Source organism: Giraffa tippelskirchi, chromosome 7, assembly GCF_054371585.1.
Source record: "Giraffa tippelskirchi isolate mGirTip1 chromosome 7, T2T-mGirTip1v1.2.pri, whole genome shotgun sequence".
Taxonomy (NCBI): domain Eukaryota; kingdom Metazoa; phylum Chordata; class Mammalia; order Artiodactyla; family Giraffidae; genus Giraffa; species Giraffa tippelskirchi.
The window spans coordinates 3,534,313-3,560,716 of NC_137281.1; the positions used below are offsets into that span (position 1 = coordinate 3,534,313).

The following is a 26,404-nucleotide window of genomic DNA, read 5'->3' on the forward strand; positions in this document are numbered from 1 at the left end:
TGCTTTCTGGAGTCATCAGTAACTTGCAGGGGTCTTCCATATTTTTTCTACCGACAATCCCCTAATGGGATAAACTATTTAATCACCTATTTTGTTTCTTCATTCTGTCCTTATCAGTTAGCAATCAGAAGTTTACACACTATCTTATTGAAATTTGCAGCACACTCCAGTAATTCTGATCTTCCCTTCTTTGCATTTTTTTCTTTTTCTGCCACACTGCTGAGCTTGAGGAACTTCCCCTACCAGGGATTGAACTTGTGCCGTCTGCCGTGGAAGTGCAAAGTCCTAGCCACTAGACTGCCAGGGAAGGGCCTGCAACGTTCCTAATCCTTTTCTTACCTCGCACTTTCCAGCTTCTACAATAGAGAAATATCAAGGAGATAAGAGCTGTGGATGGGGGTCCAGTGAGCCAACCTATAGGTTCTGCTAAGGATGACGTTGGGGACACTTGGCATCACCGATCTTCTCTCCAGGTGCTGAGTCAGGGAGTGGCACCCGCTGAGGGTCTACAGTCAGACAGGAAGTAAAGAAACAGGATATTCACTTGCTCCTGTGTCCCCATCTTGGGGCTCATCTGAGGAGACAAGGAGAGTGTGGTGAGGAATGCTGGAGGGGAACAGGCAGCTGGGGAGATGAGGAGGATATGAAAGCATCTACCTTCTTCCACCTGCAAAAGGTGATCATTGACATACATGGTCTCTCCGGCTACAGAGCCCTAGAGAAGACCCCAGTCCCCCAGTCGGCTTCTGCCCTTTCAATTGCCCTGTACTGACAGGAGACATCTCACACTTTTACCCCTCTCTGAGCCTCTCTCCTCTCTAACAAGACTCTAAGCTATCCAAAGAGGAATGTGGCAAATTAAAGAGTCTTCTCAGAGGCATCCTCTTCACCTGTAGCCATGGGCTTTGGTTCCTCATCAAGTCCTGTCCCTTGGCAGGATCATCCCATCAGCTAAGATGAGCTCAGTGGCAAGGAACCAATTAACTAACGCTTGCTTAAGCAACGAAGATCTTTAATCATCTTGCCCAACAGGAAGGTTTTGTACCAACGCTCGAGCGTGCCAATAAGGACCAAGTCCCTTCTGTTTTACCGCCCTGACATCCTCAAAGTTTGGCTTGCTGCCTCCAGATCGCATTATGTCTGGGGCAGCTCCAAGCATCCTGTCCTGGCACAAACACACTCAAGAATAAAACGGCATGCCTCCTCGCCTTCTGTGTTCTCATCAGGGAGCGATGTCCACCCCAGAACCTCAGCTGGCTTCTTTCTCTTTCACACTGGCTGTACTGCCCTTTGCCTATCCTTAGACTTTATTCTTATTGTGGTAGAAACACTCATAAAATCCATCACTTCAGTCATTTAAAAACCTACAAGCCAGTGACACTAGATGAACATTCGCAACACTGTGCAGTCATCACCACTATCGAGCCCCAGATGTTTTTCAAAAGGAAAAGGAAACCGCGTAGCCATTAAGCAAGCATGCCCTATTCTCCTCTTCCCCCAGCTCTGGCAACTACTCCTGGGTTTTTGTCTCTGTGGATCTACTTATTCTGGGTATTTCATCTCACTGGAACCATATGGGGGGCTTCCCTGCTGGTCCAGTGGTTAAGAATCAGCCTTCCAATGCAGGGGACTTGGGTTTGATCCCTGGTCAGGGAACTAACACCCCACATGACACAGGGCAACCGAGCCCACTCTCTGCAACTAGGGAAGCCAGCATGATGCAACAAAGACTCAGTATAGCCAAAAATATAAACAAATAAATAAATGGAACCATACGATGTGGGTCCCTTTGTGTCTGCTTCTTTCTCTGAGCATCATGTGTTTGTAGATCATATGGTAGCATGTATGAGTACCTCAGTCTTTTTACGACTGTATAGCACTCCACTCTATAACCAGACCACATTCCATTTACCCATTCATTAGTCGATGGGTGTTGGGGGTGTTTCCACCTTTGGCTATGTGAACAGTGCTGCTATGAACATGTGTGTACATGTGTTTGTTTGAGCCACTCCTAGACATTGAAAAGGAAATGGAAGTTGTGATGACTGGTTCAGATGAACCATTCATGCCTGGGCCATTGGGGCTTATCAGCAAGCAGAGGGAAAGGCTATAGAGTAGGGGATTCTATGGGTAGGGAATACCGGCTCTCATAACTGTCCAGAATCACCAGGAAGTTGTACTGGTTCTGGTTCTTGTACAACCTCACTCTTGCAAGGTCTCCTGAGGTTCTTTTCCCCTTCAGACCAGGAATTACTTTGTGCAGAAGTGGCAGCAACTCAGGGTCCTGTGATGCCAGAAGCGTTGGGCAAGGCAGGGTGGGGCCCTGTAGGAGTTTCCTGAAGGTCAGAATCTCCAGTTAGGGTTAGCATTCATGCCAGGTCTCCAGCAATGCCTGCTTGAGACAACAAAAATCTCTGGACAACCCTGAGGTGTGGTTCTGGCCATTCTCAGCTGGGCTCACTTGAACTGGCTGTGCCTCAGTTTTCCTCATCTGCTCAGTGGGATAATAGCAGGAGCATCTCCCAGGGTTGTGAGGCTTAGATGCATTCATGCAGAACACTGAGGACAGTGCCTGGCACAGGTGAGGCGCTTAGCACACGTTTAGCTGATATTATTTTCAGTGATAATAGTAAGAGAAGAGGAAGAAGGAGGAGGAAGAGGGAGGGAGGAGAGAGGAGGAAAGAAAAGGAGAAGGCAGAGAGGATGAGAAGCAGAAGAGAAGAGAACGTGATGGACCGTGTCCAGGAGCTCTGGGGAGCAGCACAGAGACATTCCTCAGAAGCAAACACTCCGGGTGGCCCCTGTCAATCCCCTCCTGTTTTGCCTCAAATAGATTCAATCCTGCCTACATTCCTCCTCTTAGGGAACCACTCAGGGATTTGCTGCTGTCCACCCTAACTCCTCTGTTGCTAGGAAACCTTCTACTACATCTCCAGCACTCAGCTCTCATGGATCAGTGGGCCTCTGTCTAATCGTGGCTAAAGTTAGAGTCTGGTGCCTGCCAGAACCCTCAGAGGATGAGATGCAGAAAGAGAGATTAAATGATGGACTATAACATGAAAAAAGCTACTGCTTACACACTTATTATAAACAGCACTATGCATTACCACCATCAGTGGTTAACACTTATTGGGACTTCCCTAGTGGTCCAGCGGTTAAGGCTCTGTGCTTCCACTGTACGGGATGCAGGTTCGATACCCAGTCAGGGAACTAAGATCCTGTCTGTGGTGCATCATGGCCAAAATACTGAAAAATAAAGAAAAAAGTTAACGTTTATTGAGCACTTAACTATACGAGAGGTCTTCCACTAAAAACTTTACACGGATTAACTCACTAATATTGCCAACAGCCCCATAAAGTAGGTAACACAATTACCCCTACTTATCAGATGAGAAAAGTGGGCACAGTGAGCGAAGCGACTTGCCTGAGAGCACACGCCGGGAAGCCAGGCTGCTTCACGAGACGGGGGCCGGGTCCTCTCTCCCCGCCACTGTCTGGGAGGACCTGGACCCACCACGGACGCCAAAGCGCAGGGACACTCAAGTCTCTCATTCAGATGGCATGGTGCTCACGCGTAACCTACGCAAATCCTCCCTTAGCCTTTAAGTAATCCTTAGAGTACTTATTATCACCGGACACCGTGTAAATACTATGGAAAGAGTTGTAAACACAATGTAAATGGTATGTAAATAGTTGCCTGCCTTGGCAAATGCAAGTTTTGCTTTTTGGAACTCTGGAATTTCTCCCCCCCACCCCGCACAAGTGTTTTGGATCTGCAGCTGGTTGTAAATAAAAGACTTAGTAAACGTTCTGAAGGCTAAATAAAACGCTTCTGTGGGGCTTATCAAGCCTTCTGGCCATGAGTTTGAATCCTTTTCTTTGGGCCTAAACAAACAAAAAAAGACAATTACACAGAGAAATACATATAAAACGATTCCATTTACATAAAGTTCAAACCTAACTAAAATGAAACAACCCTTTTAAAAAAATTATAGAATTTTGGCTTGCAAAACTAAAAAGAAAAGTCAAAAAATGATTTAGTCAAAATTCAACCTGTGCTTGTTTGCCTATGAGACTTGTGCCTTGAAGAGGGGGTGTTAGTGAGGAAATACCAGCAGTTTCCAAGAGACTAGCTCTTTTTCTCAGCCTGGGTTCTGAGATTAGCAGTTCCTTGACCAGGGATCAAACCTGTGCCCTCTGGTGTGGGAGCACAGAGATCTAACCACTGGACTGCCAGGGAAGTCCCCTAGTAGGCATTTTTTTAATTTTAATTCTTTATATGGACTATTAAGTCTGCATTTAAGAGAATCAAACTCAGACTTTTCATTCATTTGTATTCATAAGTCAGCACATATATGGTGCAGTTCACATTTAAAAATAAATGCTTGCTGAATAACCCCCCCACACACACACACACGCAAACCCCACACATTTGGACGTAGGGTAAAATGTTAGCAATAGGTGAATCTGAGTAAAGAGTATATGTCTCTACAGGTCTTCCCAGGTGGTACAGTGGTAAAGAATCCATCTGCTAAAGCAGGAGATGCAAGAGACACAGGTTCGAGCCCTGGGTCGAGGAGATCCCCTGGAGGAGAAAATGGTAATCTACTCAGTATTCTTGCCTGGAGAATCCCATGGACAGAAGAACCTGGCGGGCTATGGTCCATGGGGTCGCAAAGAGTCAGACATGACTGAGCACACACTCATGCACTATTTTGATTCTTGCAACGTCTCCGGAAGCTTGAAATTGTGTTCGAAAAAGTCGATATAAACAACATGTAAACAAAAAGAACAGAAAAGGTGGTAGACTTCAAGGAATTTCTATTTTCCTTCACTTCAGGACATATGAGGTGATGAAATGCAAGTGAATGGTTTGATAAATTATCCCGTAGTGCAATGTGATTCCAGGTATTTGTCTATTTCCTTCTCTCACTTTTGGAAAAGCCACAAAGACCCCAGGTGGGAAGAGGGTGCAGGGTGCGGAGCCCACTGGACAGAGTCTTTCCCCCAAGACTGAAGACCCCGCCCTCAGGGCAGACTTCTCTGGGCTTCCCTGAGCTCTCTGGGCACATCATCAAGGGGAAAAAAACACAACTGTTCATGATCTCTTTTCCCAGCACTTACCCCAGTTTATAATTACACATTCATTAGTGTGATTACATGATTAATGTCTGTTTCCGTTGCTGGACTGTCAGCCCAACGGGGGTCCCTTTTCACTCTCTACTGTACGCCGGCCTGAAGCGCCACTCATAGATGGTAGTAACGGCAAGACCTGCGCCCGGTGGTCTTCCCGGGGCTGTGCAGGGATGACCGCGGCCTTCCCTCCTCACGGGGACTCTAGCAGACAAGCACGGACACGAGCGTGCGGGGGCTGAGACGAGAGAGTGAGCAAGTCGTTTCAGCCGTAAAGGGGGGCCCGGGAACCACACCAGACAGTCGGGGCCCAGCGCCTCCCTCTCAGCCACGGCCCAGCATGTCTGCAGCTCCTCCAACAAGAAGGGGCCGCACCTGCCTGACTCTGCGCCCAGCACCCTTAGCCTGACGCTGAGTTCAGTGCATAAGGAATGCGGAGAACGGATCTGAGGTGGGGCGCAGCCTCAGTTAGTCCAGAAGGGGTTACCCCGCCCCTCCCGGATGACAAGCGATCTCCTTGTCGAAGAAGCGGCTTTCAACCCTGGGGCAAGTCATAACCACATTGTGAACATTGTAAGACTTATGTAGTATAATTATCATGGCACGTATATGTGTTATATGCGTATAGATTACATTGTATAAATATCCTATCATTTTCATACTTTTCATACTGTTCATAGGGTTTTCAAGGCAAGAATACTGAAGTGGTTGGCCATGCCCTTCTCCAGTGGACCACATTCTGTCAGACCTCTCCACCCTGACCCATCCGTCTTGGGTGGCCCCGCACGGCATGGCTTAGTTTCACTGAGTTAGACAAGGCTGTGGTCCGTGTGATCAGATTGGCTAGTTTTCTGTGATTATGGTTTCAGTGTGTCTGCCCTCTGATGCCCTCTTGCAACCATGTCATATATATAGGTATTATATGTATATAGGTTATATTGTATAAATAACATTACAAATATAAGTAATGTATTTATATAAGTTACATGTTATATATATATTACATTATTTATATAATACATTATGTTGTAGAAATACTGTTACATATATGTATCTTCTGAATGCTCTATTTATATAATATGACAGAATATTAATATATTTATATAAAATTATAATAGATGTTATAATTATGTATGATTATATAACATAATTGTATTCATAATCTATAATTATAGAAACATTTATATGAATATAAATTTGTCATGATATCCATAATATTAATATAACAATCTGCTTATTATGATATAATCATATATAATACTGGTATATATTGTATATAATTTTATATTATGTTAGAATTTTATATTACATTATTTTTCTGTTTATATTAAATATGTTAATTTACAATATTGCTGTAATTATATACTTTTTATACATATAAAATATATATACTGTTAATATATTTAACTGAACTTACAGTAAATACTTTAAATTATATATAATGTTTTATGTAATACATATAATATTATATAAATCACATTATAATTTATTCTTAAATATAGAAGCACTTAAGAGACTCACACTCACAATATTTAAACATTTGTACTCATAAGCCAGCACATATTCCATATTTAAATTTTTTAAACTTAAATTTAAGAGACTTTGACCTCTGAGCTCAGCTTCAGTGATTCCTACCTAATTGAAGAATTCATTCTTCATTTGAGTTGAGATTTCTGAGTTGAAAGGCGCACACTGGTCCTCAGGGGAAGAGGCTGGGCCCTCAGGCTGAAGGGCTTGAACTTGACACCGAGTCTTCCTGGCCTGGTCCCTGATGGCTGTGGGGGACCGTCTTCCACCAACATTCTGCTCGTGATGATCCGAGTGTTCTCTGAGATGGTGGACGCTTTCTCCGCAGCTCTCCTCCCTCCTTCCCGAGTCCTCCTCAGAATTCCCTTCACGTTGCATTCCTACCAAGTCTCATCAAGGCAATCTAGGCTGATTCTAGAACGCACCTCAAAGCACCTCCAGCTACCCATCCCCCACTTCCAAAGCCACTTCTACATTTGTAGGTGTTTGTTACAGCTGAAGCCAGGCACTGCCGGGTGTACCAGCTCACCTGGGAGGCCCTAACAAAGCACCCCAGACTGCGGGGCTTAGACCCTGAAATGCTCTGTCTCAGGGTGCTGGAGACCGGAGGTCTGAGGTCAGGGCGTCTGCAGGGCTGGTCCCTCCCCGACGCTGAGACGGGAGGCTGTTACAGGCACCCCTCCTAGACTTGGAGATGGTCGTCCACTCCCTGTGTCTCTTCACCTCGCCTGCCCTCTGCCTGTCGTCAGTAGTCTCCTCCCCACACAAGGACACCAGGCGACTTTCCAGGTGGCTCAGATGGTAGAGAATCCGCCTGCAATGCGGGAGACCTGGGTTTGATCCCCGGGTCTGGAGGATCCCCTGGAGGAGGGCATGGCAGCCCGCTCCAGTATTCTTGCCTGGAGAAGCCAATGGACGAAGGAGCCTGGCGGGCTGCGGGCCATGGGGTCACCGAGAGGCAGACACGACCAGTGACTGAGCACAAGCCCCTGTTGGACGAGGGCTCGGACTAATGACCCCATTTCACTGGATCACCTCCGCAAAGGCTCCATCTCCAAACAAGGTCACATTCTGAGGTCCTGCTGGTTCGGACCCCAACACATACTTTCTGCAGGGACCCCATCCAACCAGGAACCGTGTCTGTGTTTCACACTGCGTTTTCGGTCACTCGCTATGGGTTCATTGACACGTGACTTTGGGGCTGATGAGCAGCACGCAGAGGTTTTCTGAAGAGCACAAGTGACCCCTTTTCCCTCCCCTGGAATACACAACCCACATCACAGCGGACTCCAGAGTTGTTCAATTTCCAAACCTTTAATCCCAAATCAGACCACAGCCAGGTCAGACCCAGAGATCCTCTCTTCCCCGCTCTCCCCAGAAGACGTCTCTCCCACAACTGAATACATCCCAGTCTGGGTAATGAGAAGGCCCAACTGCCTCCCAAGACCCCTTGACCTCGCCCACCCACCCCCACCCGCTAGTTACCCCATCAGGTCCCCAGCAGCCTTCCCTGGGGACCTTCGTTTGCAAAAAAAAATCCTCTTCCCACCCCACCCCCAAGCAACCCAAATCCAGCCATGGAGGAAAAAAAACATATTTACAGAGGAAAAAGGTATTTACGAGGGGGAGGGGCAGGTTTGTGCAAACAGCCTGGGCCCCAGAGCCTGGAGAACACAGTCTCCCTGGGGCACAGGGAGAAAGATGCCAAAGGGGGTGATGGGGAGGACAGAGCAGGGTTGTGAAGTTGCTGAGAGAACGCAGGATGGTGGCCCTAGGGGGCCCGCTGGCCCCACTTGGGACAGAGGGGACTCCAGGGTCCAGGAGGCAGGGTGAGCAGCAGAAAGCAGCCACCTCCCAGCATCAGGACCAGGCCGGCCCCCACGCCACAGCCCAGGGACCAGGAGTACTCATAGGTCAGGGCCGGGGCCGCGGGGGGCTCAGGGCTGACCCTCTGCATCAAGGCTCGCACGGAATGCCGGAAGACCTCCAGGCTGACGAGGACCAGCAGGCCTGCGGGGAGAAGAGAACAGACGTGGTCCTCAGGCCCTGGGGTCCCCCACTGAGGTCTGAGCACCTACCCCAGTATAGCTCCCCAAACATGCTTCCTCAAGCCAGAAACCTGAGAGACCCCTCCTAGTGATGGGGCAGAGCGAAGGGACAAAGGAGGTGATTGAATAGGTAACCCCACCAGGGGATCAGGAGTAAAGGAAAATGTTCGGGAGACCCCTATGAGTTAATGATCATTCAAGAAGACATGCCAGGGAATCCCTTGGCGAGCCAGCAGTTAAGACTCCATGCTGCCACTGCAGGGAGCAGGGGTTCGATTCCTGGTCAGGGAACTAAGATCCTTGTGAGCTGTATGGCACGGCCAAAAAAAAAAAAAGCAGGTTTGCTTAACCACAGAACCAAAACCAAGCAGGCTTGCTTAGCAGTCGAACCATGCAGCATGAGACATGTCCTTGAACAATAAAACAGTGGCGGCATGAGACCCACATCCTGCCCAGTGGGCTCAGTAAGTTAATGACCCTCAGGACATGCTTCTCGGGGCACGTGCCCTAAAAACAAAAATATAAGGAAAAGGGGGCATTATGCTGAAACCTGAGATGTTTCACCTTATTTTAGTGGATGTTACCACCTTTTTGCTCATTTCCACTGCACTGTGACAGTCCTAATCTGACTCTGTGTGTGTGTGTGTGTGTGTGTGTGTGTGTTAGTTGCTCAGTCATGTCTGACTCTTTGCAACTCCATGGACTGTAGCCCACCAGGCTCCTCTGTCCATAGGATTCTCCAGCCAGGAATACGGGAGTGGGTTGCCATGCTCTCCTCCAGGGGATTGTCCCGACCCAGGGTTTGACCATGTAGGGACAAGAAAACTCCCCGCCTGACATGGAGGAGGAGCTGATGATGGAAGCTGGATGTGGATTTAAGAATGAGGGGGCAGGGGATCCTCTTCCCCTCTCCACTTTTCTCTTGTTTATAAAACTGTAGCCCACTAAGTTCTCAGCACGGCACCCTCTCAACTGCCCACTTACGAGCCCTACAAGCACGCTATTCTAATAGATCACTTCTTATCCAACACTTTGCCTCTTGCTGAATTCCTTCTGTGCTGAGATATCAAGGACTGGAGCCTCCCAGGGGTCCCCCCACCGGAGACACATTTCTGTGGTTTCACTAGCACCCCTTCAATGACTACTTACTAAGAACCTGCTCTATAGCAGGCACAATTTTGGAAGATGGAGAGAAAGAACAAGACGCAAATTCACAGAGACAGAGAGTAGAAGGTGGGTGCCAGGGGAGAGAAAGGGGGAGCGGAGAGTTGGTGTTTAATGGGGAGAGAGTTTTAACTGGAGAAGATGCTGAAGTGCTGGAGACGGGTGGTGGGGATGGTTGCACGACTGTGTGAATGAACTTAATGCCACAGAAGTGGACACTTAAAACGGTTCAGGATTCCCTGGTAGTTCAATGGTTAAGACTCACGCTTTCAATGCAGGGGGCAGGGGTTCAATCCCTGGTCAGAGAAATAAGATCCACATGCTGCACTGCATGGTCAAAGAATAAAATAAAGGTTTAAAAAAAAAGGTTCAAGTGGTAACTTTTATGTGTCTTTCACTGCTTGAAAAAAAAAAAGAATAAACAAACCAAGGAATCAAGAATCACAAAAGGCAAATTAAGGCTTCATCAAGGGACTTCCCTGGTGGCCCAGTGGTTAAGACTCCACCCTCCCAGTGCAGGCTGCCTGGAGTTGGATTCCTGGTCAGGAAACTGGATCCCACATGCCGCAACTAACACCTGGCACAGCCAAATAAATGTTGTCATTGTTGTTCAGCTGCCAAGTCGTGTCCGATTCTTTGCGACCCCATGGACTGCAGCACGCCAGGCTCCCCTGTCCTTCACTATCTCCTGGAGCTTGCTCAAATTCATGCCCATTGAGTCGGTGATGCCATGCAACCATCTCATCCTCTACTGCCCCCTTTTCCTTTTGCAAATTAAATAAACAAGTAAAAATAATTTTAAAAAAGAGAGACTCCATCAAGACTTTAGTAAAGAGTGATGATGGAATCTAAATTACTTGAAGCCACAGAAGCAGAGAGTAGAATGGTGGTTGCCAGGGACTGAGGGGAGGGGAAACGAGGAGATGCTAATCAGAGGGCACAAACTTCTGGCTGCAAGAGGAATCAGTTCTGGAGATGTACTGTACAGTATAGTGACCGTGGGCTTCCCTGGTGGCTCAGATGGTAAAGAATCCACCTGTGATGCGGGAGACCTGGGTTCAGTCCCTGGGTTGGGAAGATCTCCCAGAGAAGGGAAAGGCTACCCACTCTAGTATTCTGTCCTGGAGAATTCCCCAGACAGACGCGCCTGGCAGGCTATAGTCCATGGGGTCGCAAAGAGTCGGACACGACTGAGCAACGAAGCACAGTATATGGTGATTATAGTTAGTATACCATATACATGAAACTTGCTAAGACAGATCTTAAATGTTCTTGCTACAAAAAAAAAAACCCAAAACAATTAGTATGTGAGATCATAAATGTGTCAGCTAGTTTGACTGTCATGACCATTTTACGATGTATATCAAAACATCAAGTGGTAGGGGAGTTCCTTGGTGGCGTGGTGGTTAGGACTTGGTGCTTTCACTGCCATGGCCCAGGCTCAGTCCCTGGTCAGGGAACTGAGATCCTGCAAGTCACACAGTGTGGCCAAAAAACAAAACGAACAAACGAAAACCCAACAACATCAAGTGCACACCTTATATACAATAGTGTGTATATATATGTATGTGCCGTGTGTACGCTCAGTTGTGTCTGACTCCTTGCGACCCCATGGACTGTAACCCACCAGGCTCCTCTGTCTGTGGGATTCTCCAGGCAAGAATACTGGAGTGGGTTGTCATGCCCTCCTCCAGGGGATCTTCCTGACCAAGGGATCAAACCCAGGTCTCTGGCATTGCAGGCAGATTCTTTACAGTCTGAGCCATCACAAAAGCCCATATATATGTGTGTGTATATATATATATATATATATATATATATATATGTACACAGTTTATACTTGTCACTCATATGCCAATTAAGCTGAAAAGAAAAAAAGAGTGATGGCAGATTACAAAGTGAAAAGACAATCAGTCAAGTTGTAATGCAATTTGATTAAAAAAAGAAAACAGAAAGGGACAAGACCAACAAAGACCCTCATAGAACCTATGTTCTACTTGGAGAAGACAGATGGTAAACAAATAAACCCAGGCTTGCAAAACTCAAAGGCCTCCAGGGGACAATGAGAAAGTACAAACAGATGATCAGGCAGGTGTGGTGGGGACAATGACAAATGGTGGCCCAGACCCAGCTTCAGCCAATGGCAGCTCATCAGAAACAGTGACTTAATGGACTAGATTTTCTGGTTTTCCAAGAACAGCTAGAATTTTGAAAACCGATTCTTATTTCTTGGGGGGCATTCACCCAAAATATTGGGTGAGTTTAAATATTGGCTCAGAGAAACCTCTGTACACTGTCTGCCAGACAAGGTACATTTATGGGCTGTTGCTGGCCTGTGGGCAGCCAGGCTGTAACTTCCAAAGTGAACACATGAGAAGACAGGGTAATTTCAGACCATGATGCACGCTAGGGAGGAGAGAAAAACAGAGAGATGCGAAGGGGCGTGTCATCCAGGGGCGGGGGCTGGGACTCGAGATGGTGTCAGCAGAACAGCCACTTGAGCTGAGACCGAAATGGGCGAAAAGAAGCCAGCCATGCACAGAACTCAGGGATGGTGGCTCCGGGCAGAAGCAAGGCTTCTCGTGTATGACCTAGAAGGGTCCATGGGACCCGGACCCGGCCTACTTCTTCAGCATCCTCTCAAGCTGCCCGTCCCATCCTACAGCGGTGGTGTAAGATTTCTTTCAGGACTTGGATGCACCCAATTTGTTCAAGCCTGGAGACTTTTATGGTGCTTGGAATAACTGCTTACCCCTCCCTAAGCCTACATTACACATCCTCATTCTCTACATTCCTACTTAAGTTACGTTTCTTCCAAGAAGCCTTCCCTGAGCACCACCACTTAAGCCTCTGTTGGGTCTACCCAGTTACAGGTTTCCATTATACTTTTTACTGTTCATTTATAGCATTAATCACAACTGGTAATTATTAACATACGTTAATTTATCTAAGTGTTATTTATTTGCCTGATTCTATTTCTCCCAATAGAGTATAAACCTGTGAGGGTCAGGAACTTACTTGTTTCACATCCCTAAAACATACAACACCTGACACATATACTTTATGGAGAAAAACAATATAACCTGAACATGTTTCAGATCTAGGGAGACGTCGAAACCCCCACCTGCCCCGATATCCAGTATGAGAAAAATAATTACAGAGTCAAATCTACCCTTCCCTTTTATTTGGTTGTACAATTTGCAGAACATTTTTGTGCCTGAAACTTTCATAAAACACTTTAACATCCACACTATCATGGCACCCTCAGGAATAACACAGGCATGAGTTCAATAATAACACCAACACCAAATTCCTACCAAGCTAAAAATTCCATGACAACAAGAATCATCTTAATCTGGTCTTCATTCTGTCCCCAGTAGTACCTAACACAGCATCCAGCACTTACTAGACATTAAAGACATACTGTATCATTGAATGAATGGATGGATGGACAGATAGATCAATATATGAATGGAAGGAGAAAGAGAAAAATGGGGGGAAAAGCAAGGAAAAAAAGGCAGTGGGGAGGGAGATGACTGATCAGTGTAAAGATGGATGGATGGATAGGATATGTACTTGATAAATAGATACTTGAATGCGTAAGTTCATAAATATGAAATTTAAACTCAGAGATGGAAAACGATTTCCCCAAGATCACTCATCTCTTAACAGTTACTTGGCTGTGCTGGGTCTTCAGTTGTGGCATATGGACTCTTTAGTTGTGGCACATGAAACCTTAGTTGTGGCATGTGGGATCTAGTTCCCTGGCCAGAGATCGAACCCCAGTCCCCTGCATTGGGAGTATGGAATCTTAACCACTGGGCCACCAGGAAAATCCCTCCTGGTTTGTCTTTTACACCAGTATCCTCACTCTCCATGCTCCAACCTCACTGGCTGTCTTTCAGGACCTGGAATTCACCAAACTTTCTTCTAGCTTGGTTACATATACTTTGACATTGTAAGTGTCACCTCCTCCGAGAGGCCTCCTCTAATTCTGCTTTAAATCAAGTGGCCTCGTTAGGCACTCTCACAGGACTCTACTTTTTCTTGGGTGCTTACTGCCATTTAAAACTGTGTGATAATTCGTATCATTTCTATGTCCTTAGCCAGATGATAATCTCCTTTACCTTTATGCCTTGTCTAGTCTTAATATGACACGCATGTTCACACATATACATAGTGTAATGGGTCTGTGTGCATAGCAGTGACTTAAGTGAACTAATGGATAAATGAACAAAGGAAAGGGAGTGACTGACCCCCCCCCACACACACCTTTATTTAGGAAGCTCTCTAAGGCACAAAACAATAATAAGAATGTGATTACTGGGACTTCCCTGGTTGTCTGCCTTGTAATGCAGGGGATGTGGGTTTGATTCTTCGTTGGGGAACTAAGACCCCATATGCTGCAGAGCAACGAAGCCTGAACACCACAGCTAGAGCGTCCATGAGCTGCAATGAAAGATCCCAGGGGCCACAACTAAGACCTGACACAGTCTAGTGAGTGGATAAATATTTTTTAAAAAAGAATGTGATTATTAATCATTTCTATCTGAGTGTGCTCTTGACCACCTGTATCTGCCTTGCCTCATCTTGCACCAAGCCTCTACTTCACCTGTGGATTAAGGTTACCTTGTACATTTGTGCAAACTTTGCCCTGCTTTATGCTCTGATCTTCATTCTGTTCCTCAAACTTTCCAAATATTTCACAGACTTCACATATATGTTTATCATCACTGTTACCATATTACCAGCATCACCACCACCACACAATCACGACCAATGTGGCCGCCACTACTGTCAACACCATACTCTGGGTAATTTCTGTTCCTCATTTGATTATCAGCTTTAATACCACTTTCTCAGGAATTTTCCCTGACATGCCTCCCACCCCAGTGTGTACCCCTTATATGCTTTATCATAACTCTCATCACAACTATAGTTGAATTATATGTGTAATTGCTGGTTACTGTCTATGTCTGTCAGACTCTAGGCTTTATGAGGGCAGACACAGTGTCTGTCTTATGAATCTTGTATCTTCAGCCCTTAGCTTAGTGCCTGGAACATAGTAGGTGCTCAGTAGATCCATGAAAGATAAATGAAACTTTTATAATGAATGACACATCTATCTACCTTAGAAAGCATTTGATCCAATGAGGGCTACATTTCACAAGATGCAGACTTTTTGGACTTTCAACTCCAAAAATGCAACAATTCTTGCAGACTCCAAGTCCAAATCTAAAAGAGTGTCTAGAGAACCTTCAATTCTTGGCCAACAAGAGCGCTTGGAATTTTCTCGTATTTAAGACTACTATAGCCCTTGTGCTTCCCAGCATGCGACTGGTGCTTAGAGAACGTCTTCAACCTCCCAGCATGCAACAGCCCATGGGGACCTCCCTCACCCTGCGAGCAGGCAACGGTGCTTGGAGACCCTAGATTCCAGTCTAAAAAAAAAAGTGTTTGAGTCAGCAGCAGAACTTAGAACTCTCCCATCTCTGAGAGTTCTATAGCACTTGAGCTCCTGCCAACTCCCAGCACACAACAGTGCTTGGAAACCTGATCTCTCAATGTGCAACAGTACTCAGAGACCTCCCTCGACCTCCCAGCATGCAACAGTGCTTGGAAACACAACTTCCCAGCATGCAACAGGGCTTTACGACCCGACCTCCCAGCATGCAACAGGGCTTGGAGACCTGACTTCCCAGCATGCAACAGAGTTTGAAGACCCGACCTCCCAGCATGCAACAGGGGTTGAAGTCCAGATCTCCTAACATGCGGTGTCCTTGGTCTGCAGGCTCTCACCCCTCACCTGAGAGGCCAAAGCAGACGGCTCCAACCCGGAGCAGGAACTCTGCACCTTTGCTGAGCACCATGATGATACAGAGGCACCCCAGGGCCATAACTGCCAAGCCTAGCACTGCTATCACTGCAGCTGCCTGATTCACCTCTGCGAGGAGGGGGAGGGGAGATAGAGAACACTGGATGTAGGAAGTGGGGAGAACTCCCCTATAGGGACTCAGAACCGGGAATATGAAAGACTCAGGACCAGAGAAGAATTTTCAAGTAACAGATCATCCAGTCCAATGTTTTACTTACACTGTTAAAGGAACTAAGACTCAGAGAGGGTCAGTTATTTGCCTAAGGTCACAGAGACAAGAATGAGCAGAGCCAGGTTTAGAAGGAGACGGAAACTACCGATTATTATGCATGATCTGGTCACCGTTTGTTTACCAGTGAGGAAACTGAGGCAGTGGGTTTTGTGTGTGTGTGGGAGACAACAGCGAAGGCAGTACATTACAGTGGGATGATCCAGGCTGGAATTCTCCCTAGCTACTTCCTAGCTGGAAGATTCTGCTAAAGCCACTGAACTTCTCTGACCCTCACTTTCCTCTTCTAGAAAAATCAAGACAAAAGTCCCTATTCGGTCTGCTGTGAGGATTAGAAATCCCCCATGTAATGTGCCCAGTGCACAACTTGGCACACAGCACTTGGTCCATAGATGTGCCCTGAGAGTATTTTACTCTCCCGGGGCGGGGGATGGGCGGGCAGAGTGACTTGCTCAAGCTCCCTTAGCACCAAGATAAGAAAGAAAGGAGTGGAAGGAGTGGAGAGGGTAAGACACCACTGTTTAATGAGGACCTATTATGTGCCAGGCACCATACTGTACGTTTTAGTGCATCATCTCATTAAATCCTTATAAAGACCAGATAAGGTTGATGACATGATCACAGTTCCTCTACTGGTGAGGATATCGAGATACTGGGGTGATGGGGAATCTGTGGTTAGGGTAGAAAGGGTAAAGTCTTAAGAGTTTCATTGTTTCGTATGTAGCCACTAACCACAGATGGTGTTTTCATTTGAAATGGATTTAAATGGAACAAAAGTGAAAACTCAGTGTCTTAGTTGCACCAGCCACATTTGGTCAGTGGCTGCCATACTGGTTAGTGCAGATTCAGAAACACTTCTATCTTCATGGCATACTTTATAGAAGAGCACTGAGTTAGAGTCGGAATTATTTGGGTTTAAATCATGCCTCTCTGCCACTTCCTGGGAAAATAAACCATTTATGGGCTTCCGTTTTCTCATCTAGAAGATTAAGATAAAGCCCCTGCCCTGCAGAGTCATGGAAAGGACTGGAAACGAAACCCTCAGGGCTGTGCTTAGCATGTGGGAAATGCATACTTGTGAGATGTTATTGTACTACCCACAGAGAGGGGCTGGGACTTGCCCAAAGTAACACAGCTTGTGGCAAAGGCAGAGCTGAGGCAGGAACATTGGACAGAGGGCTCTGAAGAACCACCTCTCCCCAAAGGTGACACCTCTCAAGGCTTAGGAGCTTCTGCCCATATTGCAGCAAAGCAGAGAAGAGCACAATGCTATCAAGAACGCCTCTGGGACTACCAAATACAAACTACTATACATAAAGTAGATAACCAACAAGGACTTATTGTCTAGCACGGAGAAGTATAATCAATACCTTCTAATAAATAAGGGAATATCATCTGAAAAAAATAACAGAATCATTTCGCTATACCCCTGAAAGCAACACAATATTGTAAACAGACTCTATGTCAATTTAAAAAGAAAGAAAAGAATTCCTTCGGCGTGGTCAGCACATCCCCTCTGCTGGGTGAAATGTTCTTACCTTTCTTTGTGGTTCTCTGGAAGATGTGTGCATTCTCTCCCGTGGTGAAGAATTTAAAATAAGTGCAATTTGCTTCTGTAGGAGCGGGGGAGAGAAAAAGAGAGGCAATGACATGGAGGTCCCTAGTATAAGCTCAGGGCTGGACATTTAGCATAGCTCACAATAACCCAGAAATATGACATTAACATCCCTGATAGACAGAGAGAAATGATGTTCAGAAAAGGAAAACCATCTGCTATCACATAGCTATCCAGGAGCTGGGACTCCAATCCATAGTTTAAAAGTCCAGACCTATGGCTGTGAGTGGGCTATTGACCTTTCTGAGCTTCTGACTCTTCCTCTATAAAGTGAGTTAATAGTCTCTTCCCTGACTCTGTCATATGGGCTTGTTTAGGGTCAAATGAGATTAGAAACGGATAATCGCTTTATTCAACAGAGCAGACCAAGATCCAGGCAGAAGGTTAACACAGTCAGAAGAGATTCTTTATCTCAGAAAGGGTTCCTGTCTAGACTACACAAAGAACTCCCGCCGATCAGCAAGAAAAGAGAGATAACCCAGTTGAAAAATGGGCAAAGGAGATGAATAGTCAGTTCATAAAAGAAGAAGCCCAAATTACTCACAAGAACATAAAGAGATGCTCCATCTCACCGGGGATCAAAGAAATGCAACTTAAATCAGCAGGGAGATGCCACTTTAGATCAGTTAGATTGGCAAATATTAAAAGGATAACATTAAGTACTTGAAGGATAAGAAAGATAAGAGGAAACATCTGGGGGTGTAACAGGTACTAGTCTCTTTTGGAAAGCACTCTGGAGTACTTTATGAAATGAAGTATGTTTATACCCTATAACCCAGCAATTTTACTACTGGGTATACATCCAGAAAAAAACCACATGCAGGAAAATATATCTATTGCCTGATGTTCATTGCAACACTGTTTATAAAAACATGGAGTCAGAATAATCAACCTGGTGTCCATCTCTATGGGAATAGACAAGTAAATGTGATGGATGCTCCTCAGGCAAGCCTCTGTAGCACACGGTAGCCACGAACTAGGATAACAGAAAGTAGATTGGAGAGATTTGAGAAACACAGCAGTGAGCAAAAAAAAAAAAATCACAAATAGGAAAAAAATCTAGAGCATGATATCATTTATGTAAATTAAAATACATATATAAAAATAACACTGTATATTTTCCAAGTTAAAATATATATCCAATGCATTAAAGAGATGAATTAGGAAAAAAAGAAAAAGAATGTAAAATAATGCACAAGAAAGAACCAGCTAAGGCTGGTGATGATTTTGTGACATAAGCTGAAAAGTATGATTCATCTAACTCTGTGTACTTGAAGTTTAAGGAACCCCACACTTTGGGGGGAAAAATAAGATGCTTTCTAAATTGCATTTTAAAGTCAGAATTTCCCAAAGAACACACCTAGTTCAGCTTTCTCATTCCACAGATGGGGAAACTGAGAAGAGGAAGGTTAAAAGGGAGGAGAGAAGTTTCGAATAAGAGGGGGAAGAGAGACAGGAGAGAGGCCAGGTGGTCCTGGGAAGTGGTAAGGAAATTTCCAAATTGAAGAGGGATGCTGAAGGACAAGAGGTAAGCTCCCGAGTCAGGTGAGGTGATGTGGACACTCCACCTGGTACCCGAGGGAATGAGAAGGGCATGACGTATCCCAACAGTCCTGATTCTGCAGCAGCAAGAGCAGAAGATGCTTCGTGCAGCGGAGCAAAGGGCGAGGATGCTGTCTGTAGTGGTCAGGGGAGAAACACTGTCTTCCTCTGCGAAGGAAACGGAAAGTCTCATCTAGAGAGTGAGAGGGCGTGGTACATCTTTCTGAGAGAGTGTGGGGTATCCAGCACCCTGTTTTGGCTGCTAATGATTTAGGTTATCTTGTCTCTTATCTCAGAGGATATGGTACATCTCATTTGGAAAAAGAGTGGGATATGGGTCACCCCCGCTTGGGGATGTCCTTTGATGGGCCATGAGATGGGTGGGATATTTCTGAAACCTTGAAAGCTGGGAGATGTCCTCTGAAGGGTCAGGACTGTGGGCTGATGGATGGTCCTTTAAGAAAGTTGAAGCCTTTTCTGATCATTAGGGAGCCATCAAGGGATGTGAAGGACCCCAGAGTATGCAGTTAGGTGGGATGGGACATCCCGTTCAGTGCAGTGAGGACCTCTGGGGCATATTTACAGACTAATGAGATGCAGTATATTGTAGCTGTTAAGAACAAGATGACCAGGGTTCAAACCTCATGTGACTAGCCTGGATGCTTAGACGGACCCATTCATATTTCTTTCTCTCTCTCTTTTAAAAAAACTTCAGTTCTTTTCAAATTGCATATACTTAACTTTAATATTTTTTTGGCTGCATTACAGTGGTGTGTGGGATCTTAGTTCCTCAAACAGGGATTGAACCCATGCCCCCTGCATTGGCAGTGTGGAGTCTTAACCACTGGACTACCAGGGAAGTCCGGATCCACTTATATACACTTCTTGCTCTTCGTTTTGGGGATGATAATAACTACTTACAGGGTTGCTATGAAAATTGATAAGTTAATGCAGATGAAATACTTAGGACAGGGCCAGGCACTACATAAGCATCTAATACATATTTCTGACTTTATCTCTATTAAAATTTTTTATTAGAGCATACTTAATTTACAACATCTAACACTCTTCTTTTTCACCAGAGCATCCCATTTCTCAAAAATTTGGGAACATCTGCTTGAGGCTCTGAGGGGTGAGAATGAGCCCATCTGCACACTGAGTGGGTGGGTATCTCAGAACAAGGGCACGTGGCATCCCACTTTGCTATCAAGGATGTGTGTAAAGAATCCGCCTGCAATGCGGGAGACCTGGGTTCGATCCCTGAGTTGGGAAGATCCTCTGGAGAAGGGAATGGCAACCCACTCCAGTATTCTGGCCTGGAGAATTCCATGGACAGAGGGGCCTGGCGGGCTACAGTCCACGGGGTTGCAAAGAGTTGAACACGACTGAAGCAACCGAGCTCACGCCCGAGATGATAAGACATCCTTTGGAGAGGAAGGAGGAGGGCTGGAGGTGCCATGTGGGCAGTCAAGCATGCGACATCCTAAATGGGCTCTGAGGGGTGTCAGATAGTTTCCTCGGGTCAGTAGGGGTGGAGTGAGGTCTCATTCCGGTTCCCAGGGGGTATAGGGTGTCCCACTGGTGTAAGTTTAGGGCCTGGCATGTCCCGTCTGGGAGAGTGAGAGGTATGGGATAGCTCTCTGGCAGGGCTGGCGGTGAACGAGCCACTCTGTGGGAAAGTGAGGGCTGTGGGGGGTGTCTGGAAGAGACAGTGAGGGGGGCTGGAGTGTCCAGTCAGAGGACGTGAGGTGAAACGGGGAGGGAATGAAGATTTCCCAGGAAGCAGGAGGGCTGCACTGGGAGGTGGGAGGTGTCTCCTGAGAGCTCTGGTTTGGTGGACTCGGTAGGAGGGAACAGCATAGATTGTACTCTGGGGTAGGCGTCAGGGCGGGCTGTCTCCCCAGGGCCTGCGGGGTTGGGCGCAGGCTGTCTCCAGAGTGGGAAGAGCAAGCTGACACCAGGAACCCGGAGTCTTTCTCTCAGGGAGCAGGCTGTCTCAGGGGGGCGGGGGCGTTTCTGGGGGCCGGGGCGGGGGACACAGGCTGTCTGAGTCACAAACTGTGTCCAGAGTCACCATCTGGGTCTCGGGCCTCAGGCTGTGAGCAGAGACACAAGGTTGCTCTAGGGACACGGGCTCTCTGGGGCTTTCCTGGTGGCTTGGACAATAAAGAATCTGCCTGCAATCCAGGAGACCCGGGGTGGATCCCTGGGTGGGGAAGATCGCCTGGAGAAAGGCATGGCAACCCAGTCCAGTTTTCTTGCCTGGAGAATCCCATGGACAGAGGAGCCTGGCCGGCTACAGTCCATGGGGTCGCAAAGAGTCCGACACGACTATTATCTACCTTTCCATCTATCTTATGGGTTCTCTGGGGGTACAAACTGGTCCAGGGGCACAGAAATGTCTGGGATCGCGGGTTGTGCTGGGGGTCCGGGGCTTTGGAGGTCCTGGGATAGTCTGGGGCTGGTCTGGGGACTCAGGCTAGTTTGGGGGTACAGACTCCCTCTCCGCACCGTGTCCGCCTGGGGCAGAGTTATTCCCGGGAGCACAGGCTGAGGTGGGCAGGGTGGGGGGCTCATTCTGAGGGTGCAAGCTCGCTCTCCTGGGCGGGGGCAGGCTCTCTTGGGGCTGGGCTTTCTCAGACCGCGGCCTCTCGGCGGCCGGCGGGGTTCCCAGCCCCCGCGCGGGGGCGGGCGGCGGCCTCACCTCCGGGCAGCTCGGCGGGGCCGCAGGTGTCTCTGCCCTCGGGCACTTCCGCCTGCCACAGTCGCTTCGTGCACATCTTCCAGAGGCCCAGGTGTGCCGCGTCGCAGACGGCGCTGCCGTTGTCCCGGTAGGTGTTGAGCTCCACCCAGAACTCGGTGCCGACGGCCAGCACGGCCAGCGTGGCTCCCACGGAGGTCAGCAGCAGCGCCAGCTTGATCTTGCCCTCGCGCTCCGGGGTCATCTGGGCCTTGGGCTGCCCGCAAGCCCGCCGCCGGGCCGCGGCCCCCCGCCGGCGGTTCTCCTCTTGTAGGAAGAAGTTGGACCACATCATCATCGCGCCTGGCGGGCGGTGGGGCTCAGGGCTGAGAGGGCAGAGCTGAGGCCGGGTCCTGAGCGAGGCGGAGGCAGGTGGGGGGGGGGGGCGGCACGCCTGGGGTCTGGCTGCAGGGGTGAGGGGCTCGGAAAAGGGAAGGCCTGAGTCCCCCCAGGAACCTGAGATGGGGAAGTCGAGGTCACCTCTGGGGCTTAATATACTAGATAATATACTATACCGAGAAAATAATAGATCCTGAACTGAGAAGCCTTTGAGATTCGCCGGGGGGTGGGGAGGTGAGGGCAGGGGCGGGGCGGGGGGGGGGAGCGGGGTCGGGTACCCAGAGAAGCTCAGCAAAGAAGATGGAACCAGAGAAAAGCAAAGATCCCCCAGCCTCAGGGCTAGAACCTGGGTACCCTGGAGCGAGGGTGGGAGGGCTACAAAAGGAGGAACTCAGGGTCAGCGGAAGCTCTGAGGGGCTGCTCTAGGGTCCCCACTGGGAGGAATCTGTGTTTCCACAGGGAAACTGTGTTTCCTGGGGCGGGGGGGAAGGATCCGAGCTTCCCCCTAAGGCTCAGAGATAGGGGTACTCAGGAAGGGGAGCTGAGGTCCTCGTGTGGGGGGGGATGGGGGGCGGACATGCTTCCTGGCTTCTTTTGGGCTCAAAGTCTGAGAAGGAGTGGGGTCCCCTCTGGGGTTCAGAAGAGGAAAAACTGGGGTGCAGGAGTTCCGAGGCGGAGGTCAGAATTACTTCTGGGTCTCAGAGAGGCAGTAGGACCACCCAACTTTCACAGAGAGGGATCAGCAAAGTCCTGACTGGGGTTCAGAGCAAGGAAGCTGGGGACCTGCTGGAATTTCCAGAAAGTGGCGGGGGGGGTGGTTCTCCCTGGCCATTCAGAGAGGAGACCAGAGAAGGTCTGCCCGGGGGCTGCGAGGGGACCGGGGGCTGAGGGGACCGTGGGGCCCAGAGAAGGGAACTGAGGGATACCCCCCACCCCGAGACCCGGGAGGGGGACCCGGGGTCCGCAGTGGGGCCCAGATGAAGGGGCGCTGGTCCGCACCGCGGCTCAGGAAGCGGGGACCACGTCCCGCAGCGGTTCGAAGGACGGCTGGGGCCAGGAATGGACTGGGTGTCCCTTTGGGATCGCTCGCCTCCCCCTCCCCCGGGCTCCCAGGGCCGGCCGGGCCGGGCCCGCTCCAGGCCGGGCGCCTTCCTCGGGCCTCCCACCCCCGGCTCCCGGGCAGGGACCCCGCGGGCTCTCCTGCCTCCGCGCCGCGCCGCCCCCAGCTCCGCGAGGCCTCCGAACCGCCGGCTCCGCGCGCCGCCGCTCGCCGGCCCGGCCGCTCCGCGCACTCCCGGCCTCACCCCCATCCGCCGCCCCCTTCACCCTCGCCGGCTATTTCGGGCTCGACCCGTAAATAACACCCGCACCTGTTGCCCGCGCCCGTTGCCATAGGGATCCCGGGTATTTTAAGGGGACGAGGGGCGGGGAGGAGGAAGGCTGCCCGCGGAGAAGGGCTAGGGGCGGGGTCCCGGGCGGGGTCCCGACCCCAGAGGACCCCCGAAGGCCTTCTGCTTCTGTGAGGGGCGAAGGCGGGAGCGGAGGGTCCAGTCTCCTGGGGGCGGGAGAGGGGACGGGCGGGGAACCGGGACCGAGCGCCCCCGCCTGGAAACCCGACTGTTGGGTCTGAGGGAGGAGGCGCCAGGGGTCTGGACCCCCGGGTCTGAGGGAGGAGGGGCCGGGGGCCTGGACCCCCGGGTCTGAGGGAGGAGGGGCCCGGGCCCCAAATCCCTTGCATCTTGAAGGAAGGAAGCGCAGCGCCCCACGCTGGGGGCCTCAGCTCCCCAGGACGGAGAAAGGGCAGGCCTCAGGCAGAAGCTGGTGCCCGGGGCACCGGATCCAGAGCCGCAGTCCTCTTCACCGAGTTTATTAGACGGGGCACCCCCGGGGGACCTTCCATGCAGTCCCGGCTCCCCGGGACGGGACAGCCGTGTGGAGTGGCAGCGGGGCCGGATCATCACCCCCACTCCCCGCCTCAGCCCCTCTGGGACCGCCCAGTGGGCCCCACCTCTCCCCAGCTCCTTCGCCCCTGGCTGGCCGCTCCAGCCGACCCCGTGCACCCTCACCGTCTCTGTCCACCCTGTGCCGCTTCCGTTGGGGCACGCATCGCCCTGGGATGTGATTCCCATCGTGGGCATGTGTGTCCGTGTCCGAGCCTTGGGCAGGGCTCGAGTGCCAGAGGAACCATCTCACCGTCCTCAGCACCGCCCAGCCCAAACTCCGCCCACGGGAAGCCTTAGGAAGTGTGCTTGGGTGATCTGAATGAATGAATGAGCAGATGGATGGCTGAAGGGAGATGGTGGCACACAAACATCCAATCCCAAGCTAGGGGAGCCCCCCCGCCCAACTTCAGAGCACACCTCCTCCTGCATCTGATGGATCGCACTGCCCGTGTGTGGATCTGAGCTCCCAGCATCGAGATTGTGCGGCCTGGTGCCTGGAGGGCCTCAGGGACTATTTCTTAAATGAATGAGTGAAACTTGTTCTTTCCTTCACCTCGCAGGTATTCCCAGGCCTTGGCAGGACCCAGAGCGGAACCCGAGAAGGTGCCCCGTGCTGGCAGCAACCTGAGATGGGAGCTGGGCTGGGTGACCCTGCTGGTGTCTCCATTCTGAGAAATCGGACTCCCTCCTGCAGCACCTCTGCCCTGCCTCTGTCCTTCCTCCCGGCCCCGGTCTCCCCCTCATTCTCAGTCCTGCCTGAGGCCATGGCTCCGTCCTTTCAGTGCACATTTATCTTTTTCCAACCTCCCCGTCTGCCGCCCTTCCTACTTCTCCTTTCACAGAAAGGGTATGAGCTTTCTTGGGCAGGAAAGTTGTTGAGTTTCATACCAAAAGGATGACCTCGCCTCTGTTTCCCTCCACCTCCCCTCCATGAGTCTCTTCCTTCCCTTCGCTCAAGCAGGACTCCAGTCCCACCCCACCCCCACCTCCCCCCGCTGCATGGTGATGACTGCGTGTCAAGATCAAGGTCATGTTATCTAACCCATGGCCACTTTGTTCCACGAATCTTCTCCCGGTTCTCAGCAGCGTTTGGCACCACTGGTTGTTTCCTCCTGGTCTCTGCCTACTTTACGGTCACTCTGCCCCTTTAACTACATCCTCCTCCCTCCCACCCCCATGGAGATATCCCCCCACCCTGAGGCCCTGGCCAGGGTCTTTTCTGTGTTCTCCACACTCATCTAGGTCACCTCATCCAGGCCTGGGGCTTTAAACATGTGGTCTCCTCTCTGCTGACATTTCCAAAACCTAGATTTCCAACCACGACTTCTCCCCCAAGCTTCAGTCTCAAATATCCAACTGGCTGCCTGCTACCTCGGCTTGGATGTCTCATAGGCATCTCAGATTGTCTCGTCCCAAGGAGGTTGCTTGGCTCCTCCTGCATCATCCCTTCTCTCCTGGTGACCCGCCTCCAGGCGGCACAGAACAGCACCACCCAGGCTTCACAGATCCAGTTAAAAGAGTTCCCCTCTTTCTCTTTGGTTTTTCTTTCCCTCCTCTGTTTCATCCAGTCCCCAGCCACTACCATAGAACCTGCCTCCACAATCCCACGCCCTGTTCTTCCGAATTGGTCCAGGCCACCAGCAGCCTCAGCTGGAAAAGGACAACACCCTCTTAACTCCTTCCTTCCACCTTCACTCCTAAATCTCTTCTCAGCACAGCAATGTGGGGTCTGTTACTTCATTTTTAAATAAAAAGAGGGGCTGTCATTCTTATGCTCATCCCACTGAATCTAGAGTAAAATTCAGATTTCCTCCCAGAGCTACAAGCCCCCACACGATGGGCCGCAGCCCACGCTTCCGACCTCAGCCTAATTTGCTCACCCTTCTTCCTCTGCCCTCAATGGGGTCTCCTTGAAAATGGGTGGCTTTCTCAGGGCTCTGCGTCACTGCTCGGCCAGAATATTTGGCGAGTGCCTTTCCTTCTCACGACTCTTGTTACCTCTGCAGTGGGTTCTTCCTGAGGTTCCTCATCTGAAGTCCCCACGTCCTGCTTCACTTTTTTTTCTTTAGACACACCTTGTGGCTTGTGGGATCTCAGTTCTCTGACCAGGGATTGAGCCCCAGCCACGGTGTTAATAGCCTGGAATCCTAACCACTGGACCACCGGGGAAGTCTCTTTCCAGCTTCATTTTAGAAACACTTCTCCATACCTGAAATTCCTTATTGTTTCTTGTGTGTCTCTCCTGTCAG

The 26,404-nt window shown here is 49.4% G+C and overlaps 1 protein-coding gene across 9 annotated transcripts; it reads right to left on the minus strand.

Annotated features, from left to right (window-relative positions):
* Window positions 1-7,958: 7,958 nt before the first annotated feature.
* CACNG6 (calcium voltage-gated channel auxiliary subunit gamma 6) lies at window positions 7,959-24,412 on the minus strand. Of its 9 annotated transcripts, none has more exons than XM_081505647.1 (5): window positions 23,417-23,542; window positions 21,838-22,140; window positions 17,515-17,589; window positions 15,679-15,816; window positions 7,959-8,670 (listed from the first exon to the last, which is right to left on the minus strand). In XM_081505647.1, the coding sequence occupies exons 1-5, from the start codon at window positions 23,520-23,522 to the stop codon at window positions 8,432-8,434; spliced, it is 861 nt and encodes a 286-aa protein (XP_081361773.1). In that variant the 5' UTR covers window positions 23,523-23,542; the 3' UTR covers window positions 7,959-8,431. The 9 variants fall into 9 exon arrangements, with proteins under 9 accessions (XP_081361773.1, XP_081361764.1, XP_081361766.1 ...); XM_081505638.1 differs by having other exon boundaries at window positions 21,838-22,329; window positions 23,417-23,508; XM_081505640.1 differs by having other exon boundaries at window positions 21,838-22,419; window positions 23,417-23,508.
* Between the last annotated feature and the right edge of the window lie 1,992 nt (window positions 24,413-26,404).

Coding starts and splice junctions, on each gene's coding strand:
- CACNG6 (XM_081505647.1), bottom strand. CDS start 23,522: ATGGGGGTGAGGCCGGGAGTGCGCGGAGCGGCCGGGCCGGCGAGCGGC. Junction 17,590..21,837: donor CCCCGCCGAGCTGCCCGGAG/GTGAGGCCGCCG, acceptor CCGCTCCTACAG/AAGCAAATTGCACTTATTTT. Junction 15,817..17,514: donor CCAGAGAACCACAAAGAAAG/GTAAGAACATTT, acceptor CCCTCCTCGCAG/AGGTGAATCAGGCAGCTGCA.